The sequence below is a fragment of the Papio anubis genome, chromosome 9, assembly GCF_008728515.1.
Source record: "Papio anubis isolate 15944 chromosome 9, Panubis1.0, whole genome shotgun sequence".
In the NCBI taxonomy this organism is placed as follows: domain Eukaryota; kingdom Metazoa; phylum Chordata; class Mammalia; order Primates; family Cercopithecidae; genus Papio; species Papio anubis.
In genome coordinates, this window is record NC_044984.1 from 5,834,319 (window position 1) to 5,850,629 (window position 16,311).

The 16,311-nt window shown below is 48.5% G+C and overlaps 1 protein-coding gene across 2 annotated transcripts in view; it reads right to left on the bottom strand.

Moving 5' to 3' along the window:
- The window catches only part of ANO2 (anoctamin 2), a 357,929-nt gene that overhangs the window by 227,467 nt on the left and 114,151 nt on the right, over positions 1-16,311 (bottom strand). For both annotated transcript variants that reach the window (XM_021921930.2, XM_021921931.2), the window contains 3 exons: positions 11,268-11,323; positions 9,991-10,032; positions 3,405-3,469 (listed from right to left, as the gene is read on the bottom strand). In XM_021921930.2, the coding sequence (XP_021777622.1) occupies positions 3,405-3,469; positions 9,991-10,032; positions 11,268-11,323 (163 nt within the window). The remainder of the gene's footprint in view (positions 1-3,404; positions 3,470-9,990; positions 10,033-11,267; positions 11,324-16,311) is intronic.

The window sequence follows — 16,311 nt, forward strand, 5'->3', positions numbered from 1 at the left end:
CATTCGGTCTAGCTCAGCATCATTCCTTATATTATCAGTCACAAGCCATGTTTCTGCCAGGGCACAAGTGCTGCTGGCTGGAAGTACCCAGGAGGTCTTCTGGATTGGGGTGCACTCACTCATCAAGGTTCCTGCTGGATACCTCCCTAGGGAACTTTCCAGAGAGCTCATCCACACACTCACACACATACACTCACACACTCAGTCATTCACACACACACCTACACAAGCATGCACATACACATTCCACACGCTCATACACATACACTCACCCGCTCACATTCACTCATGCACGCTCACACACATCCTCACATATACACACTCTCCCAGACACAAGTATTCTCCGGCACACACACACTCTCACACGCACACACATTCACTCACACACACACCCACTCTTGTACATACACAAACAACACACAGAGACACTCTCACACTAACACATTCTCACACTCACACACACTCTCATACTGGCTCACTCACACTCAGGCCTGCAGGCCCCTGGTCTCCAGAGCAGAGGCAGGATCAGGAGGAGAGCCCTATGGGGCTGGAGGCCATCAGCAGTCTCACAGTGCAGCCTGCTGGGCACAAATGACGCTGCAGCCGGGTGGAGGCAGGGGCCAGGGGTGCAGGGAAGGGCATCTTGCTTCCCCTCTGTCGACTTTCAACATCCAGGAATGGTGTCTCAAACCCCAAGACTCAAAATGAGGCCTGAAGGCCTGCGGAAGGGGAAGGAGAGCTAGTCCCGGGGCCTTCCACATACAAACAGGTCTCCCGCCCCATGAGCTCTCAATGGCTCACACAGAGGTTTTAGAATCTTCCAAACAATTGGCACAGAGGAGGAGCACCAGGGCTCCAGAGGAGGAACAGAAGCTTGGCGCTAAAAATGAGGAGCTGAATACCCAAAGAAATGGGTGGGAAAGACCTTGGCCAGGCCTGTGCATGAATTATCATGTTCCGCCTGTGCCAAGATTCCCCTGCTCCGTCACTCTTCCAGCACAGACCATATGAGGGCAACTTCTCTGTGAGGCACACGGAGGGTGCCATGCATGGTAGTAACTAGTCATGGAGCAAAACTGCCATGGTGTGGGGCCTGGGATGGCTCAAGAAGGGAGCCACAGGCTGGACTCTGCAGGCAGGTGGGCCCCGACAGGAGGTGGCAGGAATAATGGAGAGGAAGTGGCAAAAGAGAGAAATGGTGCCAAAGAAGAATCCCCAAGACTCAGAGTTAGATTGGGAAGTGGGAAGCGTGAGTGAGGCCAGTCAGAGATTACTGAGGTCTCAGATTGTGTCATCATGAAGAGGAGGAAGGAGAGGACTTGGACAGAATCGGGGAAAGCAAGTTAGGACCATTTGGTAAAGGAGGATAAATTGAGGATTTTGGTGTGGAGCTCACCGAGTGTCAATAGCTGCTCCCTGCACGCTCCAGCCCACATTTCTCTCTACAAGTTTTCCAGGTACTTGCCCACCTCTGCTCCTAGCGTCCCCCACCACCATCCCTTCCATCACTTCTCTTTCCAGCAGTTTCTTGAGGTCAGAGAGTTCCTTATGCCACTGGGATGACAACCACCACCACCATCTGCCTTGGCTCCCCACACACATGCTGCTCAGCGTCCCTTCTCCTGAGGTTCCTTCCTCCTCCCCCTCCTGACCAAGCCTTGGCCTTGCCCAGGGGCCGTGGGAGTGTTCCGGGCCTTCTGATCTGTGAGGAGCTGTAGACAGCCTCCGGCCCTGCTCCAGCACACTGTGCCCTGTCTAGACAGATTTGAGCTCTCCATCCTCAGGAAGCGCCAGGCCCCAGAGCAGGGCTCCCCTCCAAAGGCAATACTTCCCCTGCAGGTGAGGCTGCCTTGGTGGCCAAAACCAAGTGCATATTGGAGCCATTTCCCACTCAGCTGGCGGCGAGTCACCTGAAGTCTCTGGGGGAAAAGACAGGGCTCTCTGGTAGGGAGAATTTTTATTTTTTAATCATACTTTAAAAAAAACGGATGAGTAGTTGGAGAAAACAGGCGACAGAGTGGGTGGCCACTTGAGATCCAGAGAGAAAGATCAAAGCCCACCAAGAATGGAATGATCAGCCTTGGTGTGGCCCAGAGAACAGTCTAGGTGGCCCATGCCACATGAAAGGCAACCAGGGGACGGGAGACGGGGTGAAGGAGCCTCGGTCACAGGCCCCGCATGTCCCTGCTCCCCCATCCAAGACCTTGGTTCATAGTCCTCAGCTGGAACAAACACCTGCTTCCAAGAGACATCCAACCAAGCTCTGTCCGCTGGGAGGGCCGCTGCATCTCTGTGTAGGAGGTGAGCTGCCCAAACTCTGGCCTCCATGAGGCTTTCTCTTTCCAAGAAGAAGCTGGAATTCCTCCCTCTAGACTCGATTCTCCTGGCTGCTGCCTCTCTCACAATCCCAGCCCAGGGCAGCCAGCCAGGAACATGCTCTATTCTCAGACTGACTAATTAGCTCATTAGGTGACTGCAGGGCAGTGAGTCCACCATGTTCACCATGGCGCAGCCTCCTCCTGCAGGCTCCAGCAGCCCACCTTTTCCAAATGAGCACATTCTACCATGTGAACCCACGGATCCCTCAGCTTCACCTCCCAAGTTAGGACAACCAGGACCCTGAAGATCAAAGAGGAATTGGGACTTGCCCAAAGAAATGGTAGCACTTAGTGGCCAGGCCCAGACCAGAACTCACATCTCCAAACTCTCAGCCCAGTGCTTTCACACAGTGCTGCAGCCCAACATTCCAGTCAGAAGACTGAGTTTCCAGAGCCCTGAACCTATTTTAAAGTAGTCAGACCTATGGCATTCCAGCAAGTTCTTTCAAAGGACTTTTCACTCATGTTCAACAGAAGCTGGGGAAATGTCCAAGATGCCAGAAAACAGGACATCATTCTGTGACAACAAGGAAGGGGGGAATCCCAGGGCCCAGTCTCTCTTCCCTTCTAATTTGGAAAAGCCATAAGAAGTCCACATTCTGTCAGGCCAGCCAGCATACTCCCAATGTGATTTGCCAAATCCACCCTTTCCTGGATCAACACTGGCACTTGGGCATAACCCAAGAATCAGCTTTTCCATCTAGACAAGACTAAGGAAAAGAAATGAGACAGCTCCATGCACCCCTCCCAAAGAACAGGCAGGAACAGAGACCACAGTGTTGAAGACCTCAAGGTGGAGGTCATGGTCTATCAATCTATAGGACCTTTTGTGCCACAAAGACTCCATGTCCTTCCCGTGTCCCCAGCTGCTTCCCCACCCATGGGACACAGATGAGGGGACCATAGAAGCTAGAAAAGAAGATCCCTCCACGTGAGCAAAAGACTGCCAGAGTCAAAATGTTTATGATATATCGTTCAGGACTTGCATCTCCAGGATCCTTCCAAAAGTTCCCTACCACCTCTTACCTGATGAGGTCAATAGGTTGGAACTTATAGAACACTCCATAGCGCGCCCATTCTTGATATAGCAGCTAAACAAAGAAAATAAGGAAACAGGTTAGAGGTAGAGGTGGGAAACTTCACCTGATTTTGTCCATCCTAACAAGTCAGAATTTTACCCCTAAAGCCCAGCTTCTAAGAAATTCTCATGAGACATCCACGGGGAGATGTCCAGAATCAGGAGGCTACAGAAACTGGCTTCTCCTTCCCCAAACAATAGAGGTGAACTTTATCACACTCTGCGGCAGTCCTGCACCTGATGAGCAGAACCCCGTCTTCTTTATTCCCATGTCTTGCCTAGTCCAGCAAAATGAGCCCCGATGGTCGTGATTCACTCATTTAACAAGTATTTAGTGACATCTCCTTATGTGCCAGGCACTGTCCCCACACTGGATACAGCAGTAAGCCACAGTCTGCTTACACCCTGGTGTGGAGAGACAAATATAAACATATAAACAGATAAGATTTGGAAATCTTAATGAAGAAAAATTAATCAAGGTCAGGGAGTAGAATGTGAAGGAAGGGAGAGGAGTGGGGTGCTATTGTAGACAGGATGGCCAGGGAAGGCCTCTCTGAGGAGGTGACATTGAGCTGAGACACAAAGGAAGGGGGCAGGGTGTCCCAGGCAGGACACTCTTCTTGTGCAAATGCCCCAAGGCAAGTGCATATGGCATGTCCCAGGAAGAACAGGGAACCAGTGTGGCTGGGGCAGAGTGAGCATGGGGAGAACTTGGGAGACAAAGTCAGAAAGAACCAGGATGGCCAGATCACTTGGGGATTTGCAGGCCATGCTAAAATCTTTGTATCAACACTGGATGAAATTTGGATTTTGAAGGAAGCCACTGGGAGATTTGCAGTAGAGAGGCAAAACAATCTGAGATTGCAGAAGGCTCACTCTGGTTGCTGTGTGGAGAACAGACAGAGTGATCAGAGGCACAGGGAAGTTATTGGAATGGTCCAGGGAAGAGATGATGATGGCTTGCACCATGGGGGCAGCAGCAGATATAGTAAGAACTAGTTGATTCTGCTTAGATTCTAAAGCCTATAAGATTTACTGTTGGATTGGATGTGGGATGAGAGGAAATAAGAACTTGGCCTGAGCCACTGAGTCATGGTGATGCCTTTTATTGAAATGAGAAAGATTGTGGGAAGGACAGGTTAGTGGGGGTGGAATCAAGACCTTACTTGGGGATGCATTTTTTGAGATGCTCTTTGGGTATCCAGGGGCATGGCGAGCAGCTAGATATAACGATCTGAAGTTCAAAGAAGAGTCCAGTACATTTGGGAGTTATTGAAGAGGAGGACATTTTGTAAAGTCATTAAATGATGGATGCTATCACCAAAGAAGAGATAGTAAGTACAGAAGAAGCCTGAGGTCTGGGCCCTGGGCACGCCACCATTTAGAGGTCAAGAGGGTGATGAAGAACCGGTAAAGGAGACAGAAGGAACGGCCAGTGGTGTGGAGGAGAACCGGAAGTGTGTGGCATCCAGGAAGCCAAGGGGAGAAAAGGTTTCAAAGAAAAGAAGAGGATAGCCAAGCGCAGTGGCTCACGCCTGTAATCCCAGCACTTTGGGAGGCTGAGGTGGGCAGATCACGAGGTCAGGAGATCGAGACCATTCTGGCTAACACGGTGAAACCCCGTCTCTACTAAAAATACAAAAAACTAGCCAGGCGTGGTGGTGCACGCCTGTAGTCCCAGCTACTCGGAGGCTGAGGCAAGAGAATGGCGTAAACCCGGGAGGCGGAGCTTGCAGTGAGCCGAGATCGTACCACTGCACTCCAGCCTGGGCGACAAGGCGAGACTCCATCTCAAAAAAAAAAAAAAGAAGAAGAAGAAGAGGACGAGCAGTGTCAAATGTTGCTAATGGGTCAGGTCAGATGAGCAGTGGCCACTGGATTCAGTGGCTTTGAGGTCACCAATCACCTTGACAAGAATGGCTCCAGGAGAGGGGTAGGGGCAAAACCGAACACATTAGGCCAGGCTATCTGGGAATATTTCTGCAGCAACTTTATCAGAATCAGCGTGTGTCTCACTAAACCTGTGTATCAATTCCGGTAAATAAAATCATTCAGTAAAGCATCATCATGAGACCTCATCTACATACCCATGCTGAATCAATATTGGCACTTTATCAAATTATATGTCTGGAAGTGACAGATTTATAATACAGCTGCTATTTTGTTACATTATTTATGCTCCTACTACATCACACACAACTCTCAAGGAAATCTGTCAAGGAGAACCTACTCTAACCGGGTACTTCGGAAGCCTGTCTGAACATCAGCCCTACAGGGAGCCATCCTGTTGACCTAAGAATCTTTAAAGACATGACATTAAAATGGAAATGAGAACCAGCGATCTTACTTAAGGGTGGTAGACTTTTATTATCACAATGTCTTCCAGCCACTGCAAAACAGGACCAGAAACTACACGGGTCCTGAAGAGGCAAACTGCACCAGCAGTTCCACCACTTGCAATGGAGGAAACCCAGATACAACAAGGGGTTACTCCGCGCATGAAGGCAGAGGAACATCTGAATTCACGAGCACTGCTGCTGCTCACTCCTGAGCGGTGGCTCACCTAATCTTATTGTTATTAGTACATCTCCTCCTCCCACGTCTTGGGTGCTTCTAATGCCTGAGTTTTGACTCTCCTGAGTGCAAACCCTGGGCTCTCCAGCACCTGGTTGTCACAGTGACATCATGTGTGGCCCAAAGGGGAGATAAGCTTGCATCAGGAGATGCAGGCAGGGCACCCTCTCGAGAGCTATGGGACGTCACTGTCTGCCTTACAGACCCTGACCTCCGGAGCAAATTCCTCCCCAAGTCGTATGTCCAACCAAACCTGAGCTTGAGAACACCTATCCGCTGCCGGTCTGGAGGAAACAACGGAAAATGTTCCAAGAATCCAGTATGGCCTCAACTGAGAGCTGACCTCAGAAGCCTTTTCCCTGGCTGAATCCCAGACCTGCTGAAAGAGACTTCCAGAAAGTCCCTCTCTCACCATGGTCTCTTTTAAGCACAAATATGTATCCATGGCTTGTGGATATACACGAGGAGGAGCCAAGAGAACTATCTGGGCTTGATACAGAAAAGCTAGAAGCATACGGAGGAGGCAGTGATCAGGCAGCCCCTGAAACAGAGAGCTGGAGCGACACAGCACCAAAGCTGGGAGGCGGTGCAGCAATTATGCCCGGATGCCCAGGCCAGCTCACACGCCTTCTGTCACCTGCAGGGGAGGCAGGGAGAAAGGTAGAGAGTGCTGGAGACCCTTCCCAATCTTTAAGAAGGTTTAGACACGGATCGTGCTGAACTCCAGCTTGCAATGCCCCAGAAGGGACCAGCAGGCAGGGTGAAGAGAGGCACACTCTGGAGTCCTGCCCCGTAAGGACCAGTATGGTGTGAGTAAAGCACAGACACGTAACAGGCCCTTTAAACTTGCAGAGTCTAGAGCCTTCTAATGCAACTCTTAGTGAATCCCCTTTCTCCCTTAGAGGTTCACCATGTCCTCTCTTTCCCAACTGGCAAAGCCAGCAAATACACCAGGGAGGGATTACTGCTCCTTCTTAATGGACAGTGCCTGATTCCAGAGCCCTGGACGTAACCCCAGATGTGTCTGTCTGCCCCAAGCATTTACAGCAGGAACGATGGATGAGAGCATAGAAGCAGGAAGTTTGGCTCCCCAGGGATCACATTTGACAGAGGTCATCAATTTAAGGATTTCATGAGACTATAAAGGAACTCAAGTGTTAAAAACTCTTTGCAACAACTCTTTGTAATGCCAGAGAACATCAAGGTGTTTGGGACTCATGGCCCTCTCTGAGGCCACAAGCTCCTCAGACAGCAGCTAGACCTGAGACAGGCAGACAGATGCTGTAGCCATCTCGGAGGCATTTAAGGGACAGGGGCAGCCTGAATGGAAGAGACTTGGATTCTACTCCCAGATGCTACACTAACCTGTTTGAACATTTTAGTAAGTAACTCCACCTCTCCAGGTCTCAGCTTCTCCATACAGTAACATGAAAGTCGTGCAGCACGGCAAAACGAATCCCCAGTTGAAACCAAGAAGAAAAGTGCCTTTCTTGTCAGGAAGGTAAATTTTAAAATGCAGGACTGACTCTCTCTCCACAGTTTTCAGTGGGTCACTTACTAACTATCCACTAGGGAAGACAGCCGCCTGCAAAGGCTAGAAAATCCAGGACTAAGGGTTTCTAGAAAGCTAAAGGAAGTCACATCCAAAGTTCTGCTTTGAGTTCTCCCCTGTAAGTGGATGAAGAAGCCGCAGAGAGTCAGTGAAAGCTGGGGAGCCCTGAGCAGATGGTGACAGCCACTTCTCGGGGAATTTCCAGGACACTAAGCAGCATTGGCAAATGGCGAACTAGGCAGCTGCTGGAAGCCAGGAGGGACCCATCTACCCCCAGGCTGCTCCCTCTTCCGGTTGTCCTGGCTTCTAGGAAGGCAGGAAACCCTTGTTCTCAAGAGGAAGGAAGCTTCTTTTTTTTTTTTTTTTTTGAGACAGAGTCTTGCTCTGTCGCCCAGAGCTCGAGTCCAATGGCGCGATCTCCGCTCACTGCAAGCTCCGCCTCCTGGGTTCATGCTATTCTCCTGCCTCAGCCTCCGAAGTAGGTGTGACTACAGGTGTCTGCCACAACGCCCAGCTAATTTTTTGTATTTTTAGTAGAGACGGGATTTCACCTTGTTAGCCAGGATGGTCTTGATCTCCTGACCTCGTGATCTGCCCACCTCAGCCTCCCAAAGTGCTGGGATTACAGGTGTGAGCCACCGCACCCGGCCAGAAGCTTCTTCCTAATGACCCTCCAGGAGGGGAAAGAAATAGACTTCCAGCCCTACCTGAGTCTGAGTCATGGAAACTGCACAATAGCACCAGGTGAGCTTCCGGAGAGGGAGACTGATATCCTCTAGGGCCTCTCGGCTTGCCTAGAAACTGCCTGCAATGAACCTGGCCTTGGGGAGATCATGGGAACAGCCACAGATTGTAAGGAAGAGTGAAGGAGAACATCCAGGTGCTGGCAGGATGGGCAGGTGGGGACACCATGGTAAATAATCCCTAGAGGCCCCAGAGAGGCCACCCTATACTGCAGCTCCCAAGCCTTCTCCATGTCCTTCATTATATCAGCCAAAGAGAAACATTTTGTGATGGGAAATTTTTTTTGTTAAAAGGCATTGCTGTGGTTAACAGTAATTTTGTATCTTTCCAAAGACAAATACATATTTTTATATCTACAACATAGATATTGTAAATAGTCTGCAATTTACTTCTTCCATTACTGCAGGTGACAGAAGGCTGACTGATTTCTCCTATGAGCTGCTGTGTGTTCCTGGTCTCCGTAATGTTCCTAGACAGGCTGGGGTCACCACCACCCAGCAGGAGTTTTCTTAGGCCGGCAATGGATGGTGATCACCATTTAAAGGGAAGGAAGGAAAAATTAGAGAGTGGGAGGACAGAAAATGGTTGGGCGAGAGAAGTGAGATGTGGCGAGACATGCTTTCTCCTTTTCCTTTAAATCTGATGCGGGACTTTTCAGGAAATTAAACACCGAGACTATTAGCATCGGATAGAAAACAGATGAGTTAAGACATCGCAATACTACAGCAGATTCCCTGGGCAGGCAGAGAGAGGACATGTGTAAGCAATCACTGCAGTATTTCTGGAAAAGACCTTTTATGTTTTTAATACTTAACACTTCATAACAGGGACTAATAGGCAGGATAAAAAGAAGCCTGCTCGAAAGGCAACTTGGGGCATGAATGATTTTCCAGACAACAGAGTGGGGGAGGGAAGTTGCTTGAGCTTCAGGCTCCTCATCCCTCCCACCATCGCCCACCCTCCTCTGCTCACTAGAGTTGTTGAAGGTGGGGAGAAGCCAGCAGGAGGATGGCATGAGGGGATCATTGCTGCATCCCCACGGAAGAGGTTGGGGCCACGTTCCTTCCCCTAACGGTAACCTCCAATTTCTAGCTACTTGAACTACAAAGCACAACTGAGCCTCCCTCACATCTATAATTGCTCATCTATAATTTGGGAGTGGCTATACTCCACCTGCCTGCCTAAGAGAAAACAAGAATCACCTCAAGTTGACCCTCCAAAAGCCACAACGGCACGGATCATCACATGTTTTAAGCAAGAACCCTGGATTTGAGGGCTAGAGGTGTTCCGAGCCCCATCTCTGTTTCCTGTGGCTGTGTCATCCAGGCCAAGGTGCTCAAGCCTTCTGTGTCTCCGTTTCTGCACCTATCAGTTAAGGAATTTGGACAGCCAATGTTTCTCAACTGGTGCTGTCTTGCCATGGGAAGATGGGGTGAGAGCTGTGTGGTGGGCGTTAGATATATTTCAGGACAATTGGCATTGTGGCTCTCCAGGCACTAAGTGCAGTAGCAACCACACTCACATTTCCAAATACCTGGGTGGGGGAAACTGTTGCAAAGTAGATAAGCAGGTAAAGAGAACATCTAAGGCACTTCTAGCCACTTCCACACCCACCCGTAGTCTCTCATGCCCAAAGTCCAGGATGCTGCGTGAGGCAGGCTTACCTTCCTGTCATTCATATCGTCCTCTGGACTATTGTATTCACCCTGTGGGAGAAAAAGGGATGCTGGATAAAGCCAATGAAATTACCAGAAACAGGTGCCAAAAGAGAAAGGATTTTCTTTTTTTTTTATTTTCTAATATCATTGCTTTTTTTCACTCCCATTTAAGGAAGGTCAAAAGCATGGCATGGTAAGGGGCTGATACTCCATTTTCTTAGCCATCAACACTTGCCACATTTCCTGGGATAACTTCTCACACAAAGATGCGCCCCCCTCATACACTTCAGAGATCAGCCTATGCTCCCTCGTAGCAATGCAATGGCAGAGCTCCAGACTTTAAATGGTTTAGCCCATCATGTGAAAATCACCCGTGCCATGACATGCTCACTCTGTCCATAACTGCAGAACTTAGCAGTGCATACGCCACTGCAAATATGTCAGGAATGAGAAGATTCCCATCAAGAAAATTCCTGCTGGGCAGTCAGGGAGCCCCACCTCAGCAGTCTCACATGGCACTACTGCATGGCAGGTGCCCAAGACCTGACCAGTCTGATGAATAGTGAAGCCATGGAGCATTTAGCTGAAGGACCAGTTACATTCTCATGAGTTGTCTTGAAGAATACCATTGCATTGTATCATGGGAAGTTCATAACATTATTGTTCATAACATTATCTCCAGTCAAGGAGAGCTTGCATTACAGTCATTCTGTTTTCTTTACTTAACCAAAGCATCGTACAAGGAATTCTGAGAGATTTTCTTCAAAAAAAATTTGTTTTAAATAATGATCTTTCGTTAATATGTACCTGCATGTTAAGGAGGAATTTCACATCTGCACAAAACTCTCATATACAAAATACCACTTTCAGGCAGCCACGGGTCTGACAGCCCAGGTTAGGGATCACCCAGGCCTTTCAGTGTCCTTCCACCACCATCCACCACCCTCACTCATATCTCCTCCCTTTAATCACCTCATGCCACATCTGTATAGTCACACTTTTGCGAAAAACAAAGCCAGGGAGTACAGGGAAAGCTCAGACAAAGCCCAGTGTATTTTGTCTTCTGGGGAAATCATTGGCGAGACAGTTTGAGATGATTGGCAAAAATCAAACGGGGGATTATTGTCAGCAATGAGCAGTCCAGGGTCAGCCAAGGTATTTTAATGTCATGATTCACTCCTGCCTCACCCTGCAGGTATTCACCCATTTCATTGCCACTGAAAAGTTGTGGTTTTCAACGTTCTGAAGACTACAGAGAGCACGCTGTTGAAAATGGTACTTACGTCATGAAGAGGGTAGGCAGCCTCATAAATATTGTTTGCAATCAGAGAGTTAATACCTACGGAAGAAAGGGAGATGAAAATAGTAACTCTGGGGCAGGCATTTCTCAACTTAACCCTTGTTTTTTGATAACTATTAAACTCTCACATGCCCCCCAGCTGAGAATCAGTGCATCCTCCTCTATATCAGCTAGGCTAGAACTTTCTGTCAAGCTCTGGTTCTTAGTACAAGAACAATATTTTTTCATTCCCTAAATACAAAATGATGTTTTCATATCAAATATGCTGTCTCAAAGTTCACATTCCTCCTATCTTCAAAGATTCCAGTCATTCCAGTCCAATAACCTTCCACCACCGTCAGGTGCGAATCTCTGTGCTCCATGACCACATAGGAATGAATGGCTGTATGGATCATTTTAATCATGATCTATAAAAGTATGTGTGAGAGCATTCGACTGCACTTTGAGCTCCTTCCTGCTGTTTCACAAGGCAGTGTTGGCTGTGACTGATCTGCCATCTGGACCATAATATCCCTGAGGTGGGCAGAAAGCAATAGGGCAGTGGTTCTCAAAATGTGGTCTGGGGAACCCTGGGAGTCTTCATGAGGCTTTCGGGGGCCCCTGGAGGCAAAACTATTTTTCTAATAGCACTAAGACATTATTTTCTTTCTCACTCTTCTCTCACAAGTGCATAGTGGGGTGTTGTGGCATGTGCTGCCATCATCCCCTATGGCTAATGGCATGTGTTTGTGTATTCTTGTACTTTCACAATTTCTCAGCCTTAACTTCTCATGCAGTAAACATTGGTCGACATAGCCATGCAAACACCCTGTGGGTGTTCCCAATAATTTTTAAAAGTGTGAAGTCACCCTGAGACCAGAAAGTTTGAAAACTATACAAGAGATTTATGTTTTAATTCCAACAGTGTCTCACACCACTTGCACGTAGCAGACCCTACTAAACAAATGTGAAATGAACAAATGGCTCTGTCCCTCCAACTCCATTATACTCACAACAGAGAACCTTCTGCGCAGCATAAAGTCATCGTTATTTCCTTGTTTCATTCTTGGTTTTTTTCAGAGACTATAACGTGGTCTGTGTGTTCTGTCTGAGTCGGGATGGTCTGTCCTGGGTCGCTGGCTTCCAGAAGGGAGGGATTATGTCTCACCAACTCGTGGTACCAAGGATCCCGCCATACGAGGATCCACATTTAATCATGGAGGGGGAGGAGAGGGGGAGTTTCTGGTACACAATGATTTCCCTTGTCTCGCACTTACTTTCTGCCCTGAACCATTCTTTCCAAAGAGACTGTAGACTGTAGTGAGATGAGGGGATAATTGGTTTTGGAGGGAAAGATGTATGATGTCCAAATGCTAAGAAATCTGCATTTGCATGGCTCTGAATAAACGCCGAGGTTGGATAACAAATCTAGACAACATTGACTCATTAAAATTCATGGCTTTCCACCTCCCGCTCCTACCCAATGCCCCACCCACATGCTTAGAGACCGCAGAGGATCTCAGACAATCCTCTCCCCTCCATCAGCCTCCTCTTCCTCAAACCTCGCTCCCATTTGCCACAGTTCCAGGACATTGGATGGCACAAAGACTATTCTCCGGGCCCCACGTGGGAGCGGAGGCCCACGGGAGGCTGCCAGGGGCGCCCGGTAGAAGTGGCCGCTCTTCCGATGAGTTGAGAGCTGAGTGTTTTGGTACTGCTGCGTCACCAAAGGGCCAGTCCTTTCCTGATTTTAAGTTTCCTCCTTGGCATGCACATAAAACATGAGAAATAACTTTGCGGGGTGAGAGGAGCAGAGGGTGGGGAGAGGGAGTGCAGACGGGGGAAGGGTGCCCTGGAGGTTTGCTGAACTGCAGATTTGTCTGACTCACAAGACTACAATTTCACTCCGAGCATCATTAATCAGTTCAAGAGCCATAACCAGAGCAACATGAAGCCACCCTACCATAATCAAAGGGAGGAGTCCCAAGCCGGGAGGGGAGTTTGTGGGAGTTTGTAGTTAAAAAATACAAAGTGCTGTAGGCCTGGATAGAGCCTGAAGCATCACAGGCGGGTAAGGCCCCAGCTAGACCACACCCCAGAACCTACCCAACCCAATCCCTACAGTCACACCCCATGGTTGCCGTGGCAGCTGTATATACCCTGAAGACAGTCCCAAAACGCCAAGGAAAAGTCCAGCAGGTGTTTCACCTACTCAGCTCTTCTGCTAATTCTCAGCTTGACTTTGCATGGTAGCCGAGTGTCTGGAAGCATTAAGCCATCAGACCGATAACCTGAACTCCTGGTCCCAGCTGCCAGATCCTCAGAAATGTCTCAAATTATTGGGACACTAAAGCTATGCGCCCTAATCCCCATCTCAAATAAAGCTTCCTGTGCACGGTGCAGCTGGAAGTGGGCAGCTCGCTTCACTTCCAGGACAAGGTTTGCTCATTGTTTTGTGTTCCCCAGAGGCCTGACCTGGGTCAGAGAGCACTCCTCTCACCTGTGTGTCTCACAGCACTTAGCTCATGGCTGGAAACACAGAAGAGATGGCAGCCCTAACAGTCACCGGCCCTGTGGCTGCAGTTATCTCAGTACTCCTCTTGTTCATCGCCTTCCTCACTGCTTCGCTGAGCATTCTATGCTCATGAAGAAACTTTTAAACTCCAGCTGATTGTTCTGTCTCCTAAGACAGAGAGTCAAGGTAAAAGGCCCTTTGCTTTGGAGCAGACTCAAGTTATAAAACCAGAGTTGTCCTAACTCAGATAACCACAGCCCCCAAAATGCTGCACCTGGAAGTTCCTCTGCTCCCTCTAGCTGTGTACTCCCTACTTTTCAGGTGGTATCCTATGGGTGATCCCAATCAGTGGCTGCTAGGGGAAAGGAGAAGAAAGTACATTTGAGGAGGAGGAATGGGGCGGGAGAGGCATGTTGAAATTTAAGCATTCATCCACAACTTTACCCAACAACAGGGATTCCTTTGGCCTCCCGGTTCACCCACAGACTTCAGAAACCAAGATTCTACCCCCAAACAAGCATGGAAATCAGTTTAAAACAAGAAGAAAATAATCAAACGTTTTTTAAAAAGAGTCACTGCTTTGAAAATTGAAATTCTGATTTTTTTCTTTCTTTTCAGCAAAAATGGGCTAATTGGTTCCATCATGCGCCATCCATCTGGCCATAATGGCAAAGTTTTCTTCTTCAGGATTGCATCTATATTCTTTCCTCCCAGCTCTAGACCCAGGGAGAGACAGAGAGACTCAACCTTTTGTCCTATTACTTTCAGGATGGGGGACAGTGAGAAGGAGAAAGCGCTGAGGACATTTTCCCTTCCCTGTCTTCCTTAAGAGGAACAATGTCTCAGCTCAAAGTATAGCCCCTGAGGAGCCCCTCACTGATCCTCAAAGTCGACGTGCCCATGTCCCCTTCAAATCACCAGGTACTTCATGCCTAGTGTTTAGAACTAAAAACTTCCAAAGGAAAAGGCTCATGTTTCCTCCCTGCCCAGCATGGACCACACGTCTGTGCAGCCTGACACAACCAGGCCTAGCACCACAGTCCCACATCCACAGGGGCAGGGCCAAGAAACATGACTGGGGTGGGCTTAGGACTCGGCACCGGTACCTGAAAACACACATTCGTCATACAAAGCTGAGACCTAGCACTGAGCTTCATAGACGTAACTGATTTCCTGGACACAAAGGAACAACCAAAGCGCCGAAGTTTATGGTCTACCTCCCAAAGAGAGTCTCATTAAATCTACAAGTGCTGCTCGGTGACAGGGACTGCAGTGCTATTCCCTCCAGGCCAAACTCAAAGGAAACTTTTATCCACTGGGACAGGTACTTAGAGGAATGGGTGCCATACTCCTGAAAACCCATTTGGTTTTGATTCTCCCAAGAACAGGGCCCAGTCCGCCTGGCATTGTGCTTTCATCCCTGCACTCCAGCCGGACGTAAATCTAAACCAGAGCTCCCAGACGGTGCATTTAACAGAGACTATATTTACCCATCACCAAATTGTCTTGACGTGTGCTTAATTACTTAAATGCCTTTAATCCCAAGCCTTTTCTTCTAAGAAAATGTAAACCAGTTCAGCTGGATGAATGATAAACCAGATGTTTACAACACACAACATGGTCTGGCTTTGGTCAAAATAATTAAGACATTGTCTCCTGAGTGGGGAGGGGAGGTGCCCAGAGCATACATTTGTTTAAAGGCTCTGACACCAAAATGTCCATGAAAATATAGTTCCATCAACCTGTAATTTTCTGTCCATGAAAAAGGAACAGTAACTTTCATATGAAGGAGCAAGAAAGGTGTTTACCCTCCTCTGATATGGTCAGTGAGGCTTGAGTTTCTTTCCATGGCAAACTGCACTAGAAAGTTATTCAATAGTAAAGTCAACTCCCAGGGCTCTGATAACTGACCTTAGGAAAGATGACATTGATTAAGGAGGCATCATGATCACTCACACACTTCCACCACCATGCAGTACCCAGACTCACAAATATTTTCAGTCTCTGATGTGGTGGGCATTAATCCATAATCTCCCACTTCCAGGAGTAAGTAAGAGGGAAAGGTCGAGTTGTTCCTGTTGAAGTTATGAAAGAATTCTAAAAAGTTTGATCATTAGTCCACCCACACTTTTTTAAGGTCAGCTCCTCCTGCTTTGTCCTTTTATACTAATTTTAAACATCACCCCCCATAAGAGAGAAAGAGAAGGGAAGGAAAGGGTAGGGGAGGGGTAGGGGAGGGGAGGCCAGGGAAGGGCACGGAAAATGGTGCAGGGTACGGCAGGGGAGTGGAGGGGAGGCAGAGCAGAGCAGGAGAGGGAAGGGAAGGGGAGGGAAGAAAAGGGAAGAAAAGGGAAGGGAAGGGGGAAGTGGAAGGGGAAGAGAGGGGAAGGGAGGGAAGGGGAAGGGAGGGAAGGAGAAGGGAGGGAAGGACAGGGCAGGGGAAAGAAAGGAGAGGAAGGAAGGAAGGAAAAAAGGAAGGGAGAAAGGAAGGAAGGAACGAGGAAGGGAGAGAAAGAAGAAAGGAAGGAAGGAA